Source organism: Thermobia domestica, chromosome 9 (assembly GCF_964235325.1).
Source record: "Thermobia domestica chromosome 9, izTheDome1.hap1.1, whole genome shotgun sequence".
In the NCBI taxonomy this organism is placed as follows: Eukaryota; Metazoa; Arthropoda; class Insecta; order Zygentoma; family Lepismatidae; genus Thermobia; species Thermobia domestica.
In genome coordinates, this window is record NC_137462.1 from 122,212,032 (window position 1) to 122,238,024 (window position 25,993).

Genomic DNA, 25,993 nt, shown 5'->3' on the forward strand with positions numbered 1-25,993 from the left:
TTATTAACTCGACTCGTCTAGGTGTGAGCCTTGTTCATCCGAGTCACCAACAAATAGAATTCGTGATATTGTTCATCTTACTACGTCTTTACCAAGTGAGCAATCTAAAGTTTTTGTCAGTGGGATAAAGGTTTACTTTCTTCTCCATTAAAATTTAAAACCAGGTAGGATTGATATAGATCTTGTTCATAAAGATTTAAAAAAAAAAAAAATGCAATGAAATTCCAGTTTGCTTTTTAAATCTGACCAGAGCTAGATTAGAATGCAATTATTACGTACTGTACGTAAAGCACTGTTTTTCACCACTTACTATATTTTTCACCGAACTTCCTTTGTTCATCTTCGTGGGACGAACGCCGCGTGTGATATCTGGATGAAAAATGGACTACAGCAGTCGAATACAGTAATGAAGTTGTAGCGGAAAATAAGTTATCAGGTGAGGTGGATTTCTCGAGTGTTGATCGGTTTGTTTGAAATATAAAGCCTTCGATTATTGTGACATTGAGTGATGATCCATCGTCGAAAGAATACAGTGTCTTTAAAAGAATTAAAAAGTTGTTGGAAGAAAACGAAAGTGTAGTAAATGAGATACAAACATTGGTGATCAATGGCGACTTGAAACCGGATGAAGATGGTGATGGTGATGATAATTCCGATAACGATTTAGAAGAGCAAGATGATGTTTCTAAATTAGAAACATCCATTGAAGCTGTAGAAGATAGTTGTTCGCAACAAAGCAGCAGCTCCTCGTATATCCCTTGTAACGAAACTAGGATTAGTACATTGTTGATACTACCGAAGCAATATTCAGTGGGAGTTTGAAATGGGCCTGGATGCTTGTCAAGGTACCCTGCTTTGGAAAAGGAATGAGCGCTGAGAGTCTCATTTATATGGTCCAGCGTTGCCAGACTCACAGCTCGGAATTATTCCAAAACCTGATCGAACTTATGCTAGATTCGGTCAAATTATGCTAGATCCTCATAATTACTAATTCAGGAGTTTAAAAAAAACAAAGTTGAGATACGATAACGTAACTTAAAATACACAGAGAGCAAGAATGCATGGATAGAACTCAATACTTCACGCACCAAAATTTTAACTCAACTAAATTACTGCAGTCGTTGCCAAACTCAATGGCGTATATATCGTATAAATGAATGCAAAGTTTTTGTTTACATATTTTGAAAGAAAATTACTTCGCAGCATAAGCGGAGTTGGGAATCGTCTGCTGGGGGAGGGGGCAGATTTTTGGTCGGTCTCGGAGCTGTCATTTCAGGAATAAATATGATCATGAAGTCAGAAGTAAAGATGGTGAAGTTGTCAAAAAGTTGGGGGGAGAATGGCCCCCATAGCTCCGCCCATGCCTCGGAGTTAAAGGATTAGAAAACCCTGGGTGGAGCCACAAAAAAAAGCCCAAAGCCGTTCCGAACTTACTTAGGAAAATAAGACTGCCTGTATGGTTTACCGAGTGTATGAATCAATGGAAGAGGATACATTTCTGCCGTTCTTTTTCTTCCCACGACCAACTTCTCCAGGTTTTACGGCTTTTTGATAACTTGCTGAAATTGTGCTAGATTTGGGCAGGATGCTAAAAGCAAGATGCTAGGTGCTAGAGACATGCAAATTATGCTAGATCTAGCATCATTATGCTAGATCTGGCAACGCTGATATGGTCGGATTCACTTCCTAATTGTTATTAGCTGGTATTTTATTTTCGCAAAAAATCCCACCAAATTATATATTAGGTGGTAAACAAAAAACTACCAAGCCTATGGAAAATTACATCGCTTCTCTAAAGAAAAGCTGTTTAGAAAAAAAAAAAAAACCTTGAGAATCTATATACGTTAGCAGAGCAGCAAGAACATTAGGAGCTAGTGGTCTACTATACCACGCTTAGTTGCATGCATGGGGAGCATGTCCGCGACCGTTCGGTCTATTTGATGGACGGGTACCGCTTCAAAGTGTCGCACCCCGCCCGTAATTCCTCAATATACGCTATTGATCCTCGTGCACGTAGTGCACCATCAGAATTTGTCCCCTAATTCTGACTCGCCGAAGCGATGTAACCCCCATTCTCTGAGGGAGTGGAATACGCCCACTGCGTGGCCAGACCGAAGTCCTGAGTGCCTACCAGTTAACCTACTGGTGGAGGCAGTCCTGCTAGCGAGTCAGGCCCTACCATACTCTGCAGGCATGGTGCCCGAGCGTTATAAGGCGAGCTCACCTCCCGCATACGTTCACCGTTACCCAGGTTCCTGGGATTGGTTCCCATATGCTACCGAATCCCACGGTATGACCACAACCCGGTAGAGTCCAACCCAATCCGGGAACCCCAGGCAATGCCTGAGGGGGCTTGTGTCCCGGCCCTGCCTACCTCTATCGTTCAACTGGCAACCGCCGTATGTAGAGGTACCACACACACGTCGAGATGCAGTGCATCTTACCCCGGATCCAATGGTACGTGTAAGTCACCATTTGAGTTTGGAGCCGGCCCATATCCTGTAGGGTTACCTCCCTTCCGCGGAATTAGTACCGTTGCCCAGATATCTGGGATTGGACCTTTCCCGTTTCCGTTTGGTCCTCCTGGCAGGCAGAAATCCGACTCTCCCCTCCCGGTAGGATCGTCCAAGCAGTACGGGACTACCTCTCTTTTACGTGTTGAGGTACCACGTACACGCTGAAATACTGAGTATCTCTTCCCGGACCCAACAGCACGTGTAGGTCGCCGTTTGGGAGAAGGGCCGTGGCCACTGCTCTCCCCCGGTAGGGCCGCCCAGAGGGCTTCCTCATTTTTTACCGTGTTGAGGTACCACATACGCTACCAGACCCAATGGGACGCGTTAGTTTCCCATTTGGGAGTCAGCGGGAGACCCATAGGAATCCCTCATCCCCTGGCAGGGTTTGGGGGAGGAAGAAGAATCGGGAAGTCCTTGCCTCAGCGGAATGCAAGCATTCCTTGTCAGCTGTCTGCTGTGCGTATAGCAGCCCATACACGTAAACACATGCCTGAAGAAACAGCCCGACTTGTATGAAAAATGATAAAACCACAGGCAAGTTAATCGTGTATGGCCTCGTTCATTCATGTTAAAAGTTTTCAAAATCTTCTGAAAACATGTTTGATGTTTTTGCCGTTCTGCGTGCATGTTTACCGTGTATGGGGCTCGTTCATGCAAGGTGGCTGTTTTATATTTAGGTCCGCCAATCACGATAGCGGAAGAAATCACGTGAGTCTCTCCTCCGTCGCATGCCAAGGTCGTGCAGTTGCAGAAAGAAAAAGCACGCGTTTCCTCGTCCTCCACATTTCTCCAACTACTTTCAGTATGTTGGACAGCACGTTGGTACGTGTGTGGGCAAAAAATTCTTTCAAGATGCTTGATGAAAGAAACCTTTCATACATGTTGGTAATGCAAGTGCGTGCGTCTATGGCGCGCTTAAGAGCTCGTCATCCGGATCCCTCCGAGTTGGAGTTCGTTTGGTACACGATATTTACACTATTTACAAGGTTTCACTCCTGCTGCAGACGCTCGTCAATTCCATTGTGTTCCCGTGGGAGAATTCCGCGCCTCTCTCTGAGAAGCTCGCAGTATCTTTCCTTATAAAAGGAAGACACTGCGGTGGTGAGCCTTCCCAAGTCGGCGCATAGTGCTTCGGAACGCAAGGCGTCCCTAGCGGTATATGCAACAACCTTGCTCGCTCAGCCGGTTGAACCTGCTGAACAAGCGCGCATTCGATGACAGTATGTTCCGGGGTGCCCAGGGCACGCCCACAATCACACTGTGGCGCTCTAGCCAAGCCCAATTGATTGAGCTTAGCATTGTACGGACCATGTCCTGTTACAAAGTGTACAAGGCCTTTCCCTGGGCGCATGTATCCCATTTGCAGCCTTTCGGCCACATCCGGGAGAACGTCATGGGTTCTCCTTCCCTTCTCGGAATCATCCCATTCCGCCTGCCACCTGCTCACTACCCGGGCTTTAGTCTCTGCCTTTGTTAGGCACAGACGGCCGAGTATATCCACTGTCTTCTCGGGAAGATTCTTCCTAATCCAGTAGTTAGCAGCTCGTTCGAGTATCCTCAGATGTACAGGGACTATTCCCAGAATTGCACAGAGTGCGTTCCCGGGAGTTGTCCTATATGCTCCACTCAATGGCATAAGGATCGAGCGTTGCACTCTGTTCACCTTTCGGATGTTCTCATCGCGCACGACAAGCCGATGTGCCCACGTGCTTGCGCAATAGGCCAACACTGAGGTCCACAAGCTGTCATTGTACACTTTGACGTGGCCGGGTTGGAGTTGGAACTTCCTTCCTCCTAGAGAGGGGATCCTCTGTGCTATGCTACTTGCTCGGTTGCAGGAATACTCAATATGCTTCTGCATATTGAGTGATTCATCTAGAATCACTCCGAGGTATTTGGTGTAACGAACCCTTTTGATGGTCTGTCTGCCGAGCTTTAGGATTGGATCCCGGAGGAGCTTTTCCCCAAATAGCATATAGACCGTCTTGTTGACTGAAACAGTCAACTTATTCCTGCTACACCAGGCATCAAGTATTGCTAAAATAGCATTTCCCTTTGCCTCTATTTCTCTGCGGGAGTCTCCCCCCGTGCGTACGTGCAAGTCGTCCGCGAATGCCGCCAGATAAGTTGTCTCAGGCATTCCCAGTATCTCCGTTAGGAGTGGTTCAGTCGCTACGTCCCAGAATGTTGGTCCGCACACAGATCCCTGGGGACAGCCCTTGGTGCAGGTTCTGGAGATGCAAACATCTCCGATCTGGAACCTCGTGTTCCTGTCCCTGCAATAATCGCGGAACATCTCATACAAGTTCTTAGGGCAACGCATCTCCCTGAGGCGCCCGAAAAGGGTTGGCCACCAGAGATTATCGAAAGCCCCAGAAATGTCAACGAACATACCTATGGTATATTTCATTGGAGACTCCTTGATCACCCTGAGCGCATGGTTTATTGCGTCCTCAGTTGATTTCCGCGGTCGGAAACCGTACTGATTGGCAACCATCCCAGTTCTCTGGCGGTGCAGAGTCAACCTCTGGATAAGCAACTTTTCTTGAACTTTGCCCAGCACATTCAATAGGGAAATTGGCCTGTACGATTTCGGATCCTGAGGATCCTTATCCTCGCCTTTGCTGAAGACGACCGTTTCTGCGTTTTTCCAGATAGCAGGCACTCTCCTCTGTTCCAGACATGCATTGTACAAGGTTGTCAGCGGGCCAGCAAGTTCATTAGAACATTGCTTTACAACTTCGGGCCTTATCCCGTCTGGACCTGCAGCCCGTCCGGACCGCAGCCCTGAGATTGCCTCCTTTAGTTCTGCCTCCGAGAACATAGGAATGTCCTCTTCGGCGTCATAGTCGTTGTTGGCTTCATCGCGCATCCTTCTTTGGTCTGCATCGTCCTCCTCTGGATTGTCATCCGGGAGGAGAACCTTGAGCAGGAGCTCACCCGTCTCCTGCCCTCCCTCCGTGAGCGCATTAGCACTTTTTTGGCGGGTTTGCATGACCTCCGGTGCTCGAATCTTTTTGCTGACAATTTTATAAGGTATACCCCAGGGATCAGTCTCCAGATTGCTCTGGACGTAGTTCTCCCACGAGGCAGCCCTTGCAACGTTGAGAGCCTTTTCGAAGGTCCTCTTCGCCGCCCTATATCTTGCTAGTCTGTCCCGTCGGACGTCCGGGTCTGGTGCAGACTGGTACAGCTTCCTTTCCCTTCTGCTGGCCGCTTGTAACCTCGAGAGGCGTCGCGTCCAATAGGGCATGGAAGCTACACCCAGCGGGCGAGGTGGCTGCTGGCTGCGTTCAATAGCATTCACAATGGCTTCTTGTAGTCTGCGAGCTGACTCGTCTACCGTGGGTGCCATGACGGGAGTCAGATCCAGCACATCCCTAAGCAGCTCCCAGTTAAGGAGCCTAGGGTTGTATTTTGGTCTCTCAGGAACTTCTGCCCCTTGGACTCCATTCCTTTCAATTGTCAGTGCGAAAGTAACCACGTTGCGTCATGCACTTTCCAGTCCTGTACCACGCCGATGGCTGGTTCGTTAACTAGAGTAATGTCAATGTTCCCAGTAGCTCCTACTCTATTTGAGCAGGTGGGAACATGACTAGGCCTGTTTGCCACAGTCAGCCGAAACTCGTGGATGAGCTCTTCTACCAATTCCCCCCTGTTGTCAAGCACTCGAGAGTACCAGAGGGGAGACTTGGCATTGGCATCAGACATGATGACTGCCTGCCTTCTGGGAAATACAGCTAGTATCTCCCGCACCCTGTCTAAGAACGATTCAATGGGATGGCTAAACTGAAAGTACATGCACAGTAGAATGATCGTCCCTTGCGGGCTCTGCACTTCCGCGCAGATAGTGTACTCATACGACAATTGTGAGACCACCGTCATCCGAAGACTCCGGTTCAGCAGTACGAGCGCAGCTTTTGGCTTCTGTCCTTTTATCGCTACCTGTGCCATGAGAGGCAAGGCCGATAAATTGCCATACTCTGTATAGGGTTCTTGCAGAGCGACATGTCTTCCGCAAGTTTGCGGACCTCATACATAACTGATTTGGATCGCATTGCGTTCAATTGTAATACCTTATAGGTATTACATGCTCCGACCACTCGATTTACCAGTTGTGTTGCCGTTTTAGCTAAATTACAGCCCATAGTCGGTGTGATCGACTATCCTTTGCAACAGGACTTTGTACGTGGCGCAATCCTTGGTCTTTCCCGGAGCAAGTTCGCTTACGCTTCTTACATGGGATGCAAGTAGCTTCACGGTCTTTACGAGGACATGCTTCCTTTTTGTGGTCTTTAACACCACAATGGGAGCACACCTGCTCCGACCTACAGTGTCTAGTGACGTGACCTAGGTCCCTACACTTGTAACACTGAGGCACAACAAGGAAGTCCTTGACTGCCATGGACTGAAAACCCATAAAGATGCGTTTTCGGACCAGTAAGTGATTCCGCATTTTGGCCGAGACCTCGACCACGTGATAGACTGTTGGCTTTCCCTTCGGTCCAGCTTTGAACCTCGGCCTGAAGTTCTTTTTAAACTCAGAGAGGGGCAAGTCATCACCGAAGTTTTGGCTGTGCACCTCTTCAATGAGTTCCTCGGAACTTTTGCCCTCCGGTATATCATAGATGATGACCAGTGGATCCCGTTTTTTCGGAAGCTCAACCCTAAGCTTCGCCGAGAGTTCCTGATTGTCCTGGATTTTCCTCAGGTCTGATGCCGATTCAGTCTCAATGACCACGCTGTTACCTGCGTTCCTCACCGCCCTGATCTTAATTGCTTCTTTCGCAGGGTTAAGTTCCTGCGTCAGGGTCTTCCTGATGTCCTTGGGGGTTTCATCTGCTTTTGGCTTGATGAATACCTCATGTCGCGGCTGCGCCACTGGTTTTGCCCTAGTGGTCTGTCCCTGCACGTTTGAGACAGCCCTGGCAGCTACCTTTGCGAAAGACACAGGTTGAGGTTGGCTCTCCTTTAGTTGAGTAACCAATTTGAGCGTTAGTTCCTGGTTCATGACCTGCAGTTGCTCGATCTTCCCCAGGAGCCTGCCCCGTTCGATGGCCCATTGAATCAGCCTGTCCTTTAGGCGATGCATTGCCTTTTCGGTTACTCTTTCTTCCACTTTGAGAGTAGAATCCAGAAATTCCGCGCTCTCCATGAGCAGACGGTGGGTGTTTGGTACACTTTCCACTTCCTCCGGTTCAGAACCCGACGAGGAAGTGCCTACCTCCGAGCCACTCTCGCTGACGTTGCTGTCATTGAGAGGCTGCTCGGGTTGCCTGCTCGGTGGCTGCATTGTAGCCATTGGCTTGCTCTCCAAGTTTTCTTTTCTTGGAGCACTGGTACTGCCACTTTCGTTGGCAGCTGGGTTCGCCTTCGGGTTCGGTTTGGGCGACTCCTTGCCAGTGGCTCGGGTCTTCCTCCCCTTGTCCTCCGGCTTCCCCTTTGAGGGTGCCATCCTTGACTTGCTAGGCCTTCCCTCTTTCGTGGATAGATTCCCGCCTATCTACGATTAAATATCCCAATTGGGACGCTAATCACTTTGCCAGCTGTTGCCCAGAAGAACCGACGGGGACGTGGATTAGCGTGCTGTGGTCTCGCCTCCCTTCAAAGGATTCACCAGATTGGGCGGTGCGAAACCCACACCCAATCAAGTACTACTCCTTCTAAAGATAGGTTTAAGCTAAATCGCTCAGTGCACCAACGCACAAGAACCTTGGGTAGGGCAGTGCGAAACCTACACCCCACCTGCTTACGATACCTGCTCTCTTCTGGAAGACGAAGACTCTGGTCTTCTTCCCCCAACAGCAAGAACAGTAAAAAAGTCTTTTGGGTCCACGCTTTCATGCTAGTCTAGAAGATCAAGACATTGTCTGATGAAGAACCTTGATTAACAAGATACCCACTCATGGGTGAAGGCTGATATCTCAAGGGATTGTGCCGAAAGAGAAACAGCGGTACCCGTCGCTTCTCGAAGAAGACTTGCAGAGCATGGAAGTCATATGACCGGGCATTGTCTTGCTGAAATATAGTGTCCGTAGTTTACTAAGAGAAGGATATGCTTCCAGCTTCAGAAACTTCTCTGGTTTAGCGGCCACAGGTAAGGATTTGCCTTCAGTGCATAGCAACTGGAATCATATTGTATCGAAAGGCGCCTCGTACCATCACACCTACCGTTCGGTCGCTCTGACGCTCGATAATGCACATTGGTATATTGTATCACTACAGTAGCTTCTAAAAGGTGTGCGATTATCACTGCACGACCGGTGGAAGCGGCGAACGTCTACCACCAGTACGTCAGTGACTGTTTATGAGCCCATTGTATCTTGAGGCATTTATGATTCTGGGTCAATGGAAACCCATTTAAATGGGTGGTGTCACCTATCCAGCGTCCAGCAGACTCTGATGGGTCCAGACCTGTTAGTGTGCTCCGGCGTCGGGCGGAAATCGATACTGTACGATCCGTCACGCCGTCATGTACTCAAGGTGTTTGTAAACCCGTAGTGTGCTCACATTGCATGGTCAACTGCCCGATCATTTTTGCGTACGGTTATCTTCGTCAATGCTTTCACATAAGCATCACTGTTATGTCACTAATTTCGCGGTGCGAGAAGCGCTCTACGTATTCTGATCTTGCGACCCTGTTCGAAACATAACCGTATGTTTATATTGCACTCCTTGACGTAGACTAGGCAGAGTGACTTTGTCCACACGTTTTCACGTTGCTTGTTCACGACCACCTGAGTGCTGCGTAAACAACCTCCTTGAGATATTACAGTGCTGTTGGCCTAAGCATGTATCATCCTGCAGAAATTATAATCACCGGATTTGGCACCTTAGGAATGCTTTCTATTTTCAAGACTTCAAGAAAACTCAAAAGGGTCAAGTTTGAAGTTAGCCAGAAGGCGACGTAAATTTTCTGTCCAAAAATTGAGGATGTCTCCAGAGCCCTAGAAAAAGCTGCTTCAGAAGTTGTTTTTCAAGGGTAATCAGGTGTGTTAGCTGTATTAGAAATGGATACACTCCGAATTCCCGTAAATATTCGAGAATTTTGGACTGTTGTCAGTGTATCATACTAAAAACCTTAAAGTTCGGTGGCATGTGAAAGTTTTTACCTTTCAGGTTACCTTCAGTTCACAATGTAGCTAAATATTCTCTTTTTCTTACTTTTCTAGCTAAAGACTATTATGTTAACAATTCAGAGAACTTTGTTTTCATTTACTCTAAGATGATGTTCCAGTTTATGTGAATTTGTAGGCATGAAGTGTGTGAGGTGCAAGCTTCTTTTTAACTCCACGTTTACAATTGTATGCCATTGCTGTACCTTTTAAAATATTTGGTAGATACAAAGAAGAGTTTGGTAGTATATCTAGTAATTCTAGTGAAAAATGGCGTATATGGTAATCGACGTACTAGGTGTATGAAAAGTTCTTTGTATCATGGGCTGACTGGCCATAACTTGAAATAGTTGAAAAATTTTATGATTAGGAATTCGAATCGTTAAAATATTTTTTAATGCATATGAAATCAATAATAAAATACTGATTAATCACCTGATTGTAATTTCTAGGTGTTAGAGGACAATGATTACGGGCGAGCAGTAGATTGGTGGGGCGTGGGTGTTGTAATGTATGAAATGATGTGTGGAAGACTCCCATTTTACAATAAGGATCATGATGTTCTGTTCACGTTGATTCTAATGGAAGATGTAAGTAAAAGTTAAAAGTATTAAGGTAACTGTTCCATTATATTTCGTTTATTGATTTTTAGTAAAATATTACAACACCCAATAAGCAACAGTATGTCATAATAAGGTTATTTCAAGTTCTAGTTTTCATATTCCGAATAAGTAAATAAATAAAAGTTCATGGTATATAGACTGTAATTTGATTGTGATATTCCTCTTCGAAATTTAATACTGATTAAATATTGATGTCAAGAAAATATAAAAATAAGAGTATCCTAATGTAACTCCGAATCAAAAGAAAAAGAAAATATCACTATTACATCACATTTCGCATTCTGGGTGTTATTGTACGTTCCATGTTTATCCTCCGAGGCTACAAAAAACGGTGAAGATAAAAGTGAACGAAGTGGTGGAATGTAGAAAGTGGAAGAAAACGGGAGAACCCTGTGCTGTGCACACGGTGTTTGCCCACCATCACCACGCGAAGTGAGTGCTCTACCACTGAACCACAGCAGCCTTACTTTTTCTTTCATAAGATGAGTTTACGTAGGATATTTTTGTTTTTTATATTTTCAAGTGTCGTAATTTGTTGTCAGGTCTAAAGGAAAAGGTTAAATGTTCACTTTATAATTTCTTTTCTTCTCAGTATAAGTGGTACGTAGAGAACATTTTATAGCTTATATGTACTTATCTCTCCTTGGGACTTCCTTCAAATAAGTGTATTCAATTGACCCTGACCATTTTTCTCAGTCATATTGTTGAAAAAATAAGTTAACTTGAAAAACTTTTAAAGACGCGATTATTGAACGAAGTTGCAGGTAGAAAGGTGAGTACATAAACTTAGTTTTCTTTCTTCTTTTTGCAAAATTAGTTATATATATAGAAATTAAACTATATTATTTATACAACGAACTCAAAAAGTACTCAGCTGCTCTGCTGTATTGTCCTGTAATTCAGTTTAAACAGACATGTTAGACGTTGAGTTTTCGCTGTCAAGACATACGTAAGAAAAGATTTTAATGGGGTTAGGGATGTAGGGGAATTTCACATATAAAGCAGGTCCGTATTTAGGTAAGTGCTATTCTGTGCTCTAGCACAGGGCAGCAATTTTTTTTTTTAATAATAATAATAATAATAATAATAAAGATTCACAATAAAGTAATATTTAAAACTAGGGTTGGCTGGTTTAAACCAACCACTTTATAATGAAACAGTTCCGATTTCCGATAAGCGAATACACTATTGGTGTTGGAGCGAAGTGGGTGGAACTTCCATTCTGCTGCTACGTAGTACGAAATCAGATAGTGATTACTCAAGTAGTGAGTACACCGACCTGAGAACTTTTCTTGTAAAACTTGGTTTTAATAGCGTTACTTATCCTGTTAGACCAGGAAGTTGAACATTTCATTTCTTTCGATGCCTACTTTCGGAACAGCGTGGACTTTTTTCGGCGTAGTAAAAAAGATAACAGAAAAGGAAGACGAGCAAGGTGAAAAAAATGCGAACTTGAATTAAAAGGGCAAGTTGCAAGGATGAAGAAACATTTGCAGAAATGCTCCAGTGACAGCCATGAAAGGGAATCTGAAGAGGAATCAGGTAAGAGCATTCTATTTATTTAATGTTCAATTAATTTATCTATTTAGTAAAATATATCTAAATAATAGGCTGCAAGGCTAACCAATTTACATTGGAATTATTCACAATGAGCAAGGATGACAATTTGAAAGAAATAAAAGTGTAAGGAACCACCACGGCACTCGCCTGGTATAACTGAGGGGAAACCTCGAAAATTTGTCGGAATGACTGACCTGGAGATTTGATAAGCCCGGCTTACACCCTTCAGCTCTGAATGAGAACGAGAACGCTAAGAAGTCTTATAAAATGAAAGCCTAGGTTTAACGTGCTATGAGTGTCAGTGATGTAGCGTGAACTTTAAAAATAAGTAGTTTGAAAATTTGGTCCGGACAATATGAATACCTATTGGGAAACAAACTTTTTCACCTTTCGATTTTCTGAAAAGAAACATGAGGCTTATGGGCTAAAATCCCTACATTTTTATTTATTTTATTTTATTTATTTATTTATTTATTTTAATGTGAGGAAACTAAAGTATAATTTTGGAAAGTAGAGAGGTCACGGGAACTCTATGGTATGAGATAAGAAATGTTTTAAATAACTTAATTCTAGCTGAAATATCTGATGACCCACAAATTGTGGCGTTATAGTGTGGGCCAGTGATGATTTCAGGGGGTGGTCCGGGGAAGATTCCTCAATTCCTCCTCCGGGTGCTTGAGATCTCGGCGGAAATTTCATTACAATACCTATTTTTCATACATTTTCCCACTTCTGTGCACTGAAATAATCATTGGCCTGGCCTATCAGGTATTTCAGTTAGAAATAAGTTATTTAAAACATTCCTGAGTTCATACCATAGAGTTACATGACCCTATGCAGCCCAATTTCCAAAGATTTTAATATTTTATTCAGTTTCCCCCCTCAATTTTTAAAAGTTAAAAACAAGTGGTGATTTAAGTCTATAGGCCTGTTAATATGAGATACAAAATTGGCATCATTTCTCAATTGTTCGTGAGCCAGCAAAGTTTTTCAGACTTACTTCCTTCGTGCAAAAAAGCAAACACTAAAATGAAATTTGTTTATTCTCTCACCACTCAATTAAATATCCTTTTGAATCGCACAATTTTGCCTGGAAATATCTTGTCCCCCCCTCCCCCCCTTTGTGTGTGTGTGTGTGTGTAAGCAGAAGACATGAAGTTGTTTCTTACATATTTTGTTTTAATTTTTCCCTCCAATGTAAGATTTGAAAACCTCTTAGTTCACAAGAATGGCCTGCCATTAATGGCAGAATACATTGTTGATGTAAGATTCGTAAAGCATACCTCGTTCTCGATGAAATTGTCCACCAGATTTCGCAAAGACGTTATAATTTCAATAGAAACAAAGATTTTTAGCAAAGTACGTTGGGTCACTGCTTGAAATACACCATGAAAGGATTTGCATGACGTTGAGGCTTCGCACCGAGGCAAAAATGGATAACTTGTTTCAAGTATGGTATTTAATTCCGTTGAAAAAGTGCCCCTAAGGCTATATGGATAGGTGGACAAAATATCTCTCTCTTGTAAAAATGAATTAAAATAAAAGTTCGATAGCTACAAACATACAATTTAAAAAAAAAAAAAAAAATCATAAAGCCCAGCAAGAGTATCCCTAGAATCAATTTGCAAATTTCAAAGTGTAACGCACAAGAAATAATGTTCTCTGATTCTAGAGAAAGAAATAAGTTACGGAGTCTGTGGGCGAAGCCTCCATCAAGCCAGAACGCAAGGCCTTGGAGCGAACCCCTAGCGAATAAAGCAAGTTTCTTGATTATAAAGTGGTACTGCTTTCGCTCCAGCTAAATTCGAATGACAACTCTGAAAGACTTTTTCCTACTAAATAAATTCTTGATGAAATACTTTTATATTTTTACTAAATAAATTCTTGAAAGACTTTCCCTGCTAAATAAATTCTTGTTGAAAGACTTTTACTACTAAATAAATTCTTGATGAAAGACTTTTTTCTACTAAATAAATTTCTGAACCTTTTTACTTTTTTCAGAATTTTTTGTATTAGAATTACTAAGCTTGTTTTTTTTTTTCTTTTTTTTCTTTTCTTCCAGATAGTACAACAAGCTTTTCGTCACCTTCAGCATTAAGTGGGACATCGGTGCAATAGTCTTCTCAAGCAGAATCCAGTATTCCTTCCACTTCGAAATATATTAGCGATGTGCGTACTTCTACAACTTCACAACTTCAGAGAAAGCGCCCCAGCTCGTTGGATTCTTACACTACTAAGATCACTCCAATTCAAAAACAGAAACTGGACCATCAAGTTGCTCGTTACATATTTGCCACAAACTCTGCTTTTAGAAGTGTGGAACATCCTCAGTTTATCAAACTGATGAATGACTTGCGTTCTGGATACTGCTCGCCAAACAGGAAAGAAATCGGGGGACCTCTCTTAGATTTCATTCGTGAAGAGGAAAGGGACAAAATTACTCACATTCTTTAAGGTGAAACAGGTATGCGTCGGTTTTGATGGTTGGTCAAATGTTCATAATGAACCTATTATATGTGTGACAATAACTACAGCAAATGGAGATGTTTACCTGGTAGACACGGTTGATACTTATGGTAAACCTCACACTGCGGAGTCTCGCTGATGTTACAAAGACAGTATTCGAAAATGTGAGGAGGAATTTTCAGTCAAAGTAAGATCAGTTGTTACTGATAGTACCGCAAATGTAACAAAAATGAGGAAAAAAATATACAAAACGGGGGGGAAGTTCGGATGTCATCACATATGGATGCTCTGCCCATATCCTGAATCTTCTAAGTAATGACCTCCTAATGTCTGACATTAAAAAACATGTACTTAGTATTATCAAATATTTCAGAACAACCACTACGCCAATGCATGTTTCCGTTAATCTGGGTGTACAAAACTTGTCGTACCAAGTGAAGTTTGATGGAACACACTAGTAGACTGGTTTCAGTCTTAAATCAAAGCTTGGCCGACTCTAATAAAAATATGTGAAGAAAATCGCGATGCTATCGATAAAAATGTTCAACAAAAGGTTTCGAATGTTTTTCTGTAAAGGAATGGTGAAGATCTTGGGGAACTTCTAACACCAACTTCAGATGCATTAAACAAGGTGCAGAAAAATGACTGCACTCTCTCAAAGTCAGTCAGAGCATGGAGGGAGCTACTTAACTTAATCACGGAAGATGCTTCTAAGAAGAAAGTGAAAGAGAGGTACGACATAGCAATTAGTCCAGTTCATCTTCTGGCGTACCTGCTAGATCCCAGAGAAAAAAAAACCGACCTGGACCTTACCGCAGAAGAAAAGCAATCTGCTCTGAATTTCGCTAATGAAAGATACCCCGACTCACAATTACTACCATTAATAATAAAGTTTCAAGCAAAATCATCTCCATCCCAAAAAACACTTTTCCAACCACAAGTGACTGACGAGGTGACAGCGTATGACTGGTCAGAGAAATGACTTTGATAAATTTACTGTAAAAGTGTTTCCAATAATTGAACAGCTGTTCACAGCCGGACTTTCTGCAAGTGTGCAGAGAAGTTTTTCTTCGTTTGGCCTAGTACATTCTAAAATTAGAAATAGATTGGACATTCAAAAAGCGTCCAACCTTGTGTTTCTTTTTAAAGTAGTCAACAAAGAAGTGCCTGTCGATGTTGAAGACTCTGAGGAGTTCTAAGTGTTTTCCTCCTTGTGGTTTATGAGAAATATGTGTACTACTATTGAACCGTGTATTTAGATTTCTTACGAATCTCTAGTGATGATTTGTGATTTGCTGAAACAGAATCTAAATTTTTAATTTTAAACTAATCCTTAAAGTATAGAATATGAGGAGTTCGGAAGTAAAACATGAGAATTCACAATATGGCGAAAACTATTTTTATTAAATGCAGTGACAACTTTTTATGGTCAGAGAAACAAGGACTCTCTTGTAAGTCAAATCTCTTAAAATTGTTGCTATAGGTCTTCAATACGTATTCGTAAAAGCTTGGAACATACTTTTGTGGTTATGACGTTTCACTCTCGTATACTATTCGTATTATATTCAGACCTAAATTTCCCATTCGTTATTTAGAGATATTCTACTACGAAAGCAACATTTTATAATGTTATGAATGTTTCTTTTGTAATATTTTCTTAGCTATTATTATTATGCAATTGCAATCAAAGTAAAAATTCTAAATATTGTTTCGTTTCAGTAATGTTGACGTTGATAAGATACATCAAAATTTCGAACTTTTTTGTCATATAAACTCCACGAGAAGCATTTATTGAAATCAAAAATATCTTTGGGATTTTTTTATGTATAAAGTGGGTCAGAGCCAAATTGGCCTCGAATAATTCGTATCTTTATTCACTTTCCTTACTGATATGCAAATTAAGTCGTGGTGTTTCTTAAACTAGCTTGGACTAATAAAAGTCGTAGTGAACTAACTTGAGCTAAATTAGTTCTTCTGCACTCTGCAGTATTTTGAAATTGTTCATACTTATTTTATTTTATTTTAATACTTATATAATTCTGTATAATGGTTTCACTTCTGTAACTGTGTATCTTTTGTCCTTCTGAAATGACTCTTGACAATTATATTAACAAGTATGTAAAAATCAGTTCAACGAATTTTTATCAGGAGTCCTTCGTGAGTGAGTCGGCAGACTCATCGCATTTGTGGCCAATTAGTCCCGGTTTCGAATCCAAATAGAGGACAATTTCTCTGTAAGCCGAGAAGCGGTTTGGATTCCTTTTTAAGCTTTATGTGATCCCTTCTAGAATAACACCGTTATTGCATAATAACACCAAGGCGAAACAAATGTATTTTTGTGCATATGTAGTATAAATACAAAGAGCAAACTATTTAAACCAAAAAGCTTGGTTAAAAAACGGCTTTAAACCAAAAAAAACGGGTTTTTTGGTTATTTCAAATACTCGGAACAAATTCTAATATAAATACTCAGAACAAATTATTTAAACAAAAAAAAAAAAAAAAAAAAAAAACTGGTTTAAACCAAAAAAAAACTTTTTTTTTTTAAACATGGTTTTTGCCAACCCTGTTTAAAACTAGCAACCCACAGAGCCTCGCACAAGTGCGAGAAAGTGTGTTAATGTGCTTAATTCGCTCTAATTACAGTAGTTAGTAGTTAGCTAGCTTTATGATTATTTTTAAAAAGTCAGTCTCTTCCACTTCCATCCCAAATGGTGGAGATGAACTTGAACATCATGAAAACTGATAACCGTTCAACTAAGTGACCTCGAAAACTATGAATTCAACACTAATGTCTGTCATTTTCGATTACTTTTAAAATCTCAGGGAGTGGAATATGACCTTGAAGTTGAATTGGATTAAAACTTATTGTTAATCTCAGCGACCTCAGAAACTATGAATTCACATCTAATATTGGTCGTTTTCGATTATATTTAAATTGCCCCCATGTTATTCTTATGGGGATTTTGCACCCCATATCTCAGCTCAGGTGTGACCTAGGGACTCGGAACAAGTTATTTGTATCATTTCTCTGAGAGCTTTAAAACATTAACATTTTATGTTTCTATCTATTATGGTTTTCGGGTTGAAAAGGGCTACAGACAGACAGACAGACAGATTATTGTATTATTAATGTAGATGCTATTAAACCAGTATTGATGGTGAATAATATAAAAAAAAAAAAAAAAATTCTTATCAGTTATCACCAATAATTATTGGTGTCTCACAGTGACGTCAAGAGTTTGGAGAAAGTTTCTCTTATTCGTTCGAGTAGCTTAAAAACATATGAAAGAATACATACTCATGTAAACTAATATAATTTTTTACATATGAAGTTTTATAAAATGCTTTGTACTAAACTCAATATAATTTTTAATTGTGATAAGTTCAGAATAAACAATGTCAAACACACTACCTAGGTTTTATTCCATATTTTACTATTAGAATAATAAGATTAAATATTTAAGAAATTCAATCATAATTCAAATGAAATTGTGAAATATAAAAATGACATAACGGTTGATTAAGAATTAATAGAATGCATTTTTTCCGGACAGTAAATTAAAACCTACATGAATAAATTACATGCCAGTATTATGAGAATGTCTCCCAAGGGATGAGTGGTTAAGGTCGTTGCTTTGTAATCAAGGGGTTCCCGGTTCGATTCCCGGTAAGGACACAAGTGGTTCGGATCCCAAGTTAAGCTGTAGGTCCCGTCGTTAGTAGTCGTCATCGTCATCCCGTGAAAGGCAATGGCAAACTACCATGGGTTCACCTTCGGGCAGAACACCACGTCAGAATCATCATTGAGAGAATTAAGCCACTTAAAATTACGTTGTAACTTTTGTAACTTGTAATACCTAAACTGCTACTTGACAGGGGCTGGTATGTTTGTTTCCTTGTTTGAGACATAGGTTTGTGTGGGGAGGGAGGGCGGCTAATTATTTAGAGCACAGGGGCGCACAATATATAAATACGGGCCTGGTATAAAGTGAACATTTTGGAAGTGACTAAGAACTATTGTATTTGTGATTAAGAACTATTTGCTGCTACTACACATTATATACACTTCTTTCTTCTTTTTTGGGGGGGAGGGGGGTGCGATAATGACGACGAGAAAGATATCACTAATGTAATTCCAACTTCTGTCCAGGAAAAATACAGAATATGTAGGAATCACTGAAAAATCAAAATTACATTCCAAGATTGAAACTCTGGACAGAAGTTTAATATAACATCATCAACACTTTTACCATAATCATTAACCACAGTAGAACAACAACAAAGATTTTAAGATGTGTATACTGTATAACAGCAAATAGTTTTTCATTTGCAGCGTATATAATTTCATTTTTTAATATATATATATATATATATATATATATATATATATATATATATATATATATATATATATATATATATATATATATATATATATATATATATATATATATAATCAAATGGCCATAATCCTGACCCTAGTGTTTTGAGTTTATTGGCAGGTAGATTATAATGTATTTACTTATTGTCCACGTTAGTAACTTTTTTTGTTAAGACCTTAAGGAAAGAACCGCACGTAATATAATGATTTTTTTTCTTTTATTACGAAAACGCACTAGTAACACGTAATATAATGATTTTTTTTTCTTTTATTACGAAAACGCACTAGTAACAAAATATACTTAAAATTTTGTGACAATGGCCATTCTGAGAAAATGGAACACGGAAAGTGATGCATATGAGATCGTTATGAAAATAATACAAACAACTTAAGGTAATTCAACTTACTGTATTAATACGGCGTGGGACCACTGTTAATCCACAGAACAGCTTTAATTCTGTAAGCATTGGAGGCCTATAAGTCACTAATGGTTTCCAGAGGAATATTGTACTATTTCTTGTGTAGTACAATACTCAGTTTCGTCATTGGGAATAGAGGAGAATATCTGCTTCGGAATCTGAGCTCCAGAACTGACCAACGTGTTCAAATAATGTATGGGGATAGGACAGACAAGGGGAGGTGTTAAGTGTAACCCATTCCGATGTTCATGAAATGATTTCTCAACAGCTTCAGTAAAAGTGTGAATTGGTGCGTTGTTATCTTGGAAAGTTTAGTTAATGGTCGAAAAAAACATGTGGGTCATAGGATTCACTTATCACCTAAAATGTTCATGTCATCATATAAGAACCAAAGAAACGTAACTCCATTTTCGTAGGTTTAAAGGAGAAAGGGAAATATGTTGATTTTTTTTCAAACAAATGTTTTAATAAGATGATAAACACATTATTGCATAGCAGGCAAGTCAATGACAAAGTCAACTCCAATAACACTCAAATAACACCAAGGGGACCTCTCAGAATTATGTTCATAATCGAAGCAAATAAAAATTCCATTCTTAAGACTTCCTTCCAAAAATTCCATTACTTTGGTTCTCATACGACGATATAATGACTTGAATAATGCATCACGAGAGCATAATTGCATGACTCATGGAATACCAGAAAGTTGCTTCTCACATCACAGAGCTGTTGCTGTGCTACATGGTTCGGAAGAAACAGTCAGGAGCATAAGCTTGCTTGCACGTTCGTCATTCATAAACACAGTCTGTTGCTTGAAAGAAGGTGAAAGAGAACTCATTGGGCCATCCAGTCATCGATGGTCCAGTACTTAGAGTATCCAGTCATCGACGGTCAAGGGTGCATGTTCTCTGCTCCATTTTCCTGTGCTGGAGCGTTGTTGGCCTATTTTCGTCCGTCATTTGTTTTTTCCTGAAAAATCACACACTATATATCGTACGATTTAAGCCGAACTAGTTTGTTCTGAATTAAATTTGGCATGGTGGTATACCTTGACGCGCTGTACAAGCTTCTGAAATATTTCAGTCCCTTGGTTTGTAAGTTAGTACAAGCAAAAGAAAAATAAAATGAAGGACGATATTTTGCGACTATGCTTAAGTTTTACTAGTAAAAATACATTTTTATACAAATGTTTAGTCGTAGTTAGTAATTGATTTTTATTATTATTATTATTATTACTATTTATTTATTTATTAAATTTTGAAGGTGAAATTTCCCCGCACCATTTCATCAGAAGCCAAAGATGTGCTGAGTGGACTCTTAGCAAAAGACCCAAACAAAAGACTCGGAGGTGGGCCTGATGATGCAAAAGAGATCATGGCACATGCTTTCTTTAGCTGTATTAACTGGTCAGACTTAGTTAAGAAGAAAGTAAGTATATTATGTTTAAGCACACTGTAGTATGTTTAAACTCTAAAATATGGTGAGGTACATAGATATTAACTAACTTACTCATATTAGCTTTGCTATCTTAAATAACTTGAAGTAGAAAAATAAATCACTGAACAAAGCAACGTTTATTTTAAAATAATAGTAACAGCGTTCCAGTTTACTAACTAAACATATTGACTTCGGAGTAGCTGAGTACGCTTTCTAGACCCCCAGCTGATGGTAATGCACACTCCCATTTGCTTGATAGAGTTTAGATCCGGAAAGCAAGTAGCCAAGTTAGAAGACCTATACTGACTAAAGCTCACTGAGTTGCTCTGGCGATATGCAGATGCGAATTATCAGAAAATGTGGTACAGTAAAAGGTTTAGGTAAGGTTGGTGATAGGATCGATGATGTCACGAATGTACAGTTAATATTTTCCTGAGGGAAAATAGAGGCGAGCGGGCCTTGTAGCTTATTTCCCTTTATTCTTAACTATGAGGTATGGGTCTTGTGTAGCAAGTGTAAACAGACAGTGAAGATTCTCTCTTTCTACATATCTGTGGACACACACAACAACCGTTAAGAAAACACTCTCGTCGCTTAATACCACCGCTCTCCATTTGCTTGATCATTGCAGCCTCTCCCGATACTACCAAATATATTTGTGGCGATGAGCAAGTATGAGGGGTAATCGTGCGAGAAAATGCGAGAGCATAGACGTGCCTCTTCAACAATCGAATGTTCAGTGTTCGAGCGCTCACAGGGTGGTGGAGTAGCAGCTCTGATTGTCTTGTCATTTAATACGATCCAAACGACCCTTCTGTCTATGGGTTCCTCGGTGCATCGCAGGGGTACGCCTGCTGTGGGAACCCTGTACCTTCTCCTATCGTGTAAACCATCGATGGATGACGAGCACTCTAGTCTTCTAGTCCTACTATATGGCCACGCGTAAAGTTTGTTACGCAGTAGGCGCTGTCTGGCATCGTTTGGCATTGCAGACACTGTGATCCACACACACAACAGATCCACCCAGAATACAACTATACTCGTGTTGTCCGAAGACCTTTAAGCTGCTAGCTACCAACCCTGTGCGTTCTGTAGTAAGAATTCCATCCGAGTTGGACGATGTATATGGATGTTCTTCAAGTGTTCACTCAGAGTATGTCTAAGCCAAATTGCTTAAGGTAGAAAATTGAAATTTAGACAATACAAAAGATTTGTGCCATAAGGTACCACTAAGAAAGAATTTTTGAAAATTCGATGAGTGAAACGTGAAAATGGGAGTGACAACTATTATTTCCATATCTCTGAGTCTCTCAAGGTTATAGACTTGAAGTTTGGAGAATAAAGACATAAAGAGCCATTAAACTTGAAATTAGTTATTTTACACAATTTTATATAGCTGCGTTTCATTTTTAGATTTAAAAATAAAAATTTATGCCCATCAAAGGAGAATGCCTGTGTGTTCTGAAAATTAGAGAATTGAAATTCGATATTTTGATATTTAATTTCATATAGTTAACCACGGATTACAGCGTTTGTTTTTAATTTTTACTTAGAAGGGAAGAAAAGATATGGGAAGAAATAGGGCTGTGGTTGCAATTATCATATAATCATATCCATATCTCAGAATTGCTTAAGGTTAGACATGAAATTTATTATTTGGATATTTCACTTAAAATAAGTAAACACGTGTTTCAATGTATTTTGATATTTGATAGAAGAGAAGAAAAAGAAGTGGGAAGATTCAGTAGGTCAAGTATCAAAATACCTTGAAACATATGTCTAGTTATTTTAAATAAAAAATCAAAGTAGCAAATATCATATCTTTAAACTTAGGGAATTCCGGGAGATAAACACTTTATTATCGAAATTCGACTTGTAAGGGAGTGAAAAGTAAGGTAGTTGCAAATTCTGTAATAAGATGTCCTTATCTCGAAATCCCTTAGATTTAAAAAAGTGACATTTTTTATTTTAAACTTTTCATTTAAATTATTAAACATATATGTGTGTGTTTCTTGATATTGTTTGACATAGAAGAAAGAGAAGGAAGTGAAGATCAAGTCGAGCTTGCACCACCCCGCTTCCTTCAATCCCTCGGCCCGGCAGAAGTTTGCTGATAATGTATAAAGTGTGCCACAAATAGCCACACACGTGAGGGTATAAATGTAGTATTCATTAAACCTTATTCCCCCATATAAAGAACGGGAGCTTACGCTATGTATTATAATAATTTACATTATATTCTCATCATCACGAGAAAACAGATGAACTGTTTCAAATAAATTTTTGAATATAGTTAATAATTCCTTAAGCTGGAATTTTACCATAGTTTTTTTTTTTTTTTTTAATTAAAATGCGTTTCCTAAAGGGTGGGAGGGGGTTCAAATTTATGTCAGAAGTAACCTCAGAAACTCCAAAATATAGGAAGATGAAACTCGGTATATAAACTCTTCACTAAACGTAAGTGAACATATGTCCCAGCAGTTTTTGAAAATTGAACTAAGTAAGGGGGGAGGGGAGAAAAGAAAAAGATATATTTCCATAATTTATCATTGCGTAAAAATTACATCGACGTTATCTGCCTCATCATCATAGAAAAATGGCTGAATTGTTTCAAATAAATTATTGAACTCAGTTATCACGTAGCTCGAGCCAGCTGTATATAGTGTCACTTTCATTAAAATGCATATCCTAAAGGGGAAAAAGAATTTAAAATGTACGCCAAAAATTGAATATCTCATGAGTCTCTCATGTTAGAGAGATGAAAATTGGTATACATACCAAAGTGGTTCAGCATGCTCTGCCCTTAACATAGATGGAATCCCCACACGAGAACCAAACCACTGTTATTTTTCCATATAGTTTGCTGCAACATTAATACTCTTTTCCAATCAACTCTCCAATGCTTCAATCCCAGCAGAAGAAAAGGTCTTCTGGTTGGTCCTGGAGCCAAATATCCACAGTGTCCGTCATCTCAAAATCGCTACGAAAATATCTGCCATGAAAGGCCTTTTTCAGGTTAGGGAACAGATAGAGGTCACTGGGGGCCAGATCTGGAGCATGGCGGATGAGTTCGAACCCTGGTTCATGAATTGCAGCCACTGCAACTTGGAAGGTGTGTTCGGGTGCGGTATCGCAATGAAACAACACACAACAGTCCAACATTCTATGGCGTTTCTCTTTGATGGAAGTACGTAATTTTCCAATTAGAGATGCAGAATAAACACATGTGATTGTCTTTCCCTGTTCGAGATAATCAATGAATGTAATTCGGTCTGTATCCCAAAAAGCAGATACCATTACTTTGCCCTTTGATTGTTGGACCGCGAATTTCTTGGTGAGTGGGAGTGATTCCATTACATACTTTGGCGTTTACACTCAGAATCGCAGTGGTGAATCCACATTTCATCAATGGTTATAAATCTCCGCAAGAACTTTCGTTTGTCAGTCTTGATCATCCGTAACGGGTTCCGAATTGTTACACAACGTGTCCTCTTCTGATCTGGACGTGTCAGTATTCTTGGAAGCCACCATCCAGATATCTTTTTATTTAATAATAAATGTTTATGAATAATTAAATTAACACTGACAGTTGAGATACTACATGTCTCTTGTATGTGACGAATAGTCACTCGTCGGTCAGTCGAAATGATGCCATGCACTTTTGTCATCGTTTCTGTCATGGTGACAATTGCAGATGGACCACCATCGTGCTCATCTTCACAAGTCATTTAAATTCACTGCGCCATCGTTTCACTTTGTCATATGAGGGGTTATAAGAGTCCCCAAGAGTTTCCACCGTATCAGCACGAATGTCTTTCGTTATTAGATGTTTCTTCATTAAGTATTGTGCCATTGCTCGGAGCTATGTTTTTCCATGTTTTCCAATCAAGCTACACTTCTTACTGATCAACAACCTGTAAAGAACAGAAAAATTGTAAGTACTTCAAACTTTGTGCACATTAGTCTAAATGATGTTTGATGTCATGCCTAAAATTACAAGTGTCTGCTATAACTGGAAGTGGATCAGAAGCGGAGCATGCTGAATCAACCTTGTATAACTCCTTATTAAAAAGAAAATGGTTACGTGCCTAAACATTTTTGAAAATTCCGCTTCTAAATGGAAGAGGATTTTTTTTTTTTTTAAAAAAAAAGCTATTTTCACATTTTCTGTTAGTAAAATGGCCAAAGTAAGTAAATTTTTGAACATAGCACTTGGGTCAACGTTGGTTTTTATAATTTCCTTTTGATTGAAATGCATATCTCAATAGAGGAAAGAGGTCTTAATTGTTCACGGAGAGTAATGGCTGCACCATCTGAAATGGATTTTAAACGTAGAATTGGGGTCTGGCTGAGGTTTCTTCATTTCACTTTGATTCAAGTACACATTGTCAGGGGCTTAAAATTCATTTCAGTTTCCTGTGCGAAGAACGGGCCTTTAAGCTTAGTATAAGTATAAAGCAAGAATTTTAATATTGAAATAGTAGTGATGTTAGAAAAAGTACAATATAGCATAAAGTCTTAACAACAAAAGAAAGATTGATATCTTTGATTTAAAAGAAAGTTCATAATGCTAAATGCAAGTTTGTAAACAAAATGTATCAATGCAAGTTTGTTGCAGCGATGTAAAATCTATAGAAGAGTGCCGAACAACGTAGGAGGTAAATATGTAAAAAGAGTTTTGTTTTGTGTCGAGAAATTACTGAGATGTGTTCAGTTCTTAATTCAAACAACCTGGTTGCTACGCAAAGAATGTTTAGTCTGCATATATTCCATATTTATTTTTATACAGATACATTTCGTAACGTAATTTCCGTATCCATTTTTCTAGTATTTTCTTGGATCATACAGTCTTTGTTTCACTGTAATACACATAAAATATGTTAATTGTAATTCTGTCATCAACCCATCATTAAGTTAGACAGAAATACATCATGATGTCCCACTTCAGTTCGGCTAAACCCGAAATTCGTATTGGATAGGCGTGAATGAAATGCATACTTTGATGTCTGGTGGGAAACTCGCCTCAGCAACGCAACACAAGAATGAACTAAAGTTATGCGTCTAACGTCACAAACTCTGTTCTCCAACACATAGGCTGGGGTACCGAGACAGTTAGGAGGTAGTGTATTGTTGAACATTGTAGTATGAAGATGCACCATCAAGATCACACAATTGCGAGTAATTTTTCTTCACGAATTGAAACTGACATTTTACAGCACAAGCCACAGAAAGCATTAACAGTGTATTTGAGTTAGAAATGGCGAATGAACGCACCATTCGCCGTTGGTTTGTCAAATTTCGATCCGGTGACAGCATTGCAAATGTCACCGACCAGTATATACAGATGAGCTCCTCAAGAACAGTATGGAAGCGAACTTTCTTCGGTCATTGCAGATGAAGTAGGCACACACCATATCACTGTGATTTGACATCTCCGTGCAGTCGGTAAGGTGGAAATTAGACTGAAGGGTGC

The 25,993-nt window shown here is 40.0% G+C and overlaps 1 protein-coding gene across 4 annotated transcripts in view; it reads left to right on the forward strand.

Moving 5' to 3' along the window:
- Akt (AKT serine/threonine protein kinase) overlaps positions 1–25,993 on the forward strand; it is a 203,629-nt gene that overhangs the window by 170,274 nt on the left and 7,362 nt on the right. For all 4 annotated transcript variants that reach the window (XM_081771806.1, XM_081771804.1, XM_081771808.1 and 1 more), the window contains exons 9-10: positions 10,084–10,221; positions 20,347–20,511. In XM_081771806.1, coding sequence (XP_081627932.1) covers positions 10,084–10,221; positions 20,347–20,511 — 303 coding nt within the window. The remainder of the gene's footprint in view (positions 1–10,083; positions 10,222–20,346; positions 20,512–25,993) is intronic.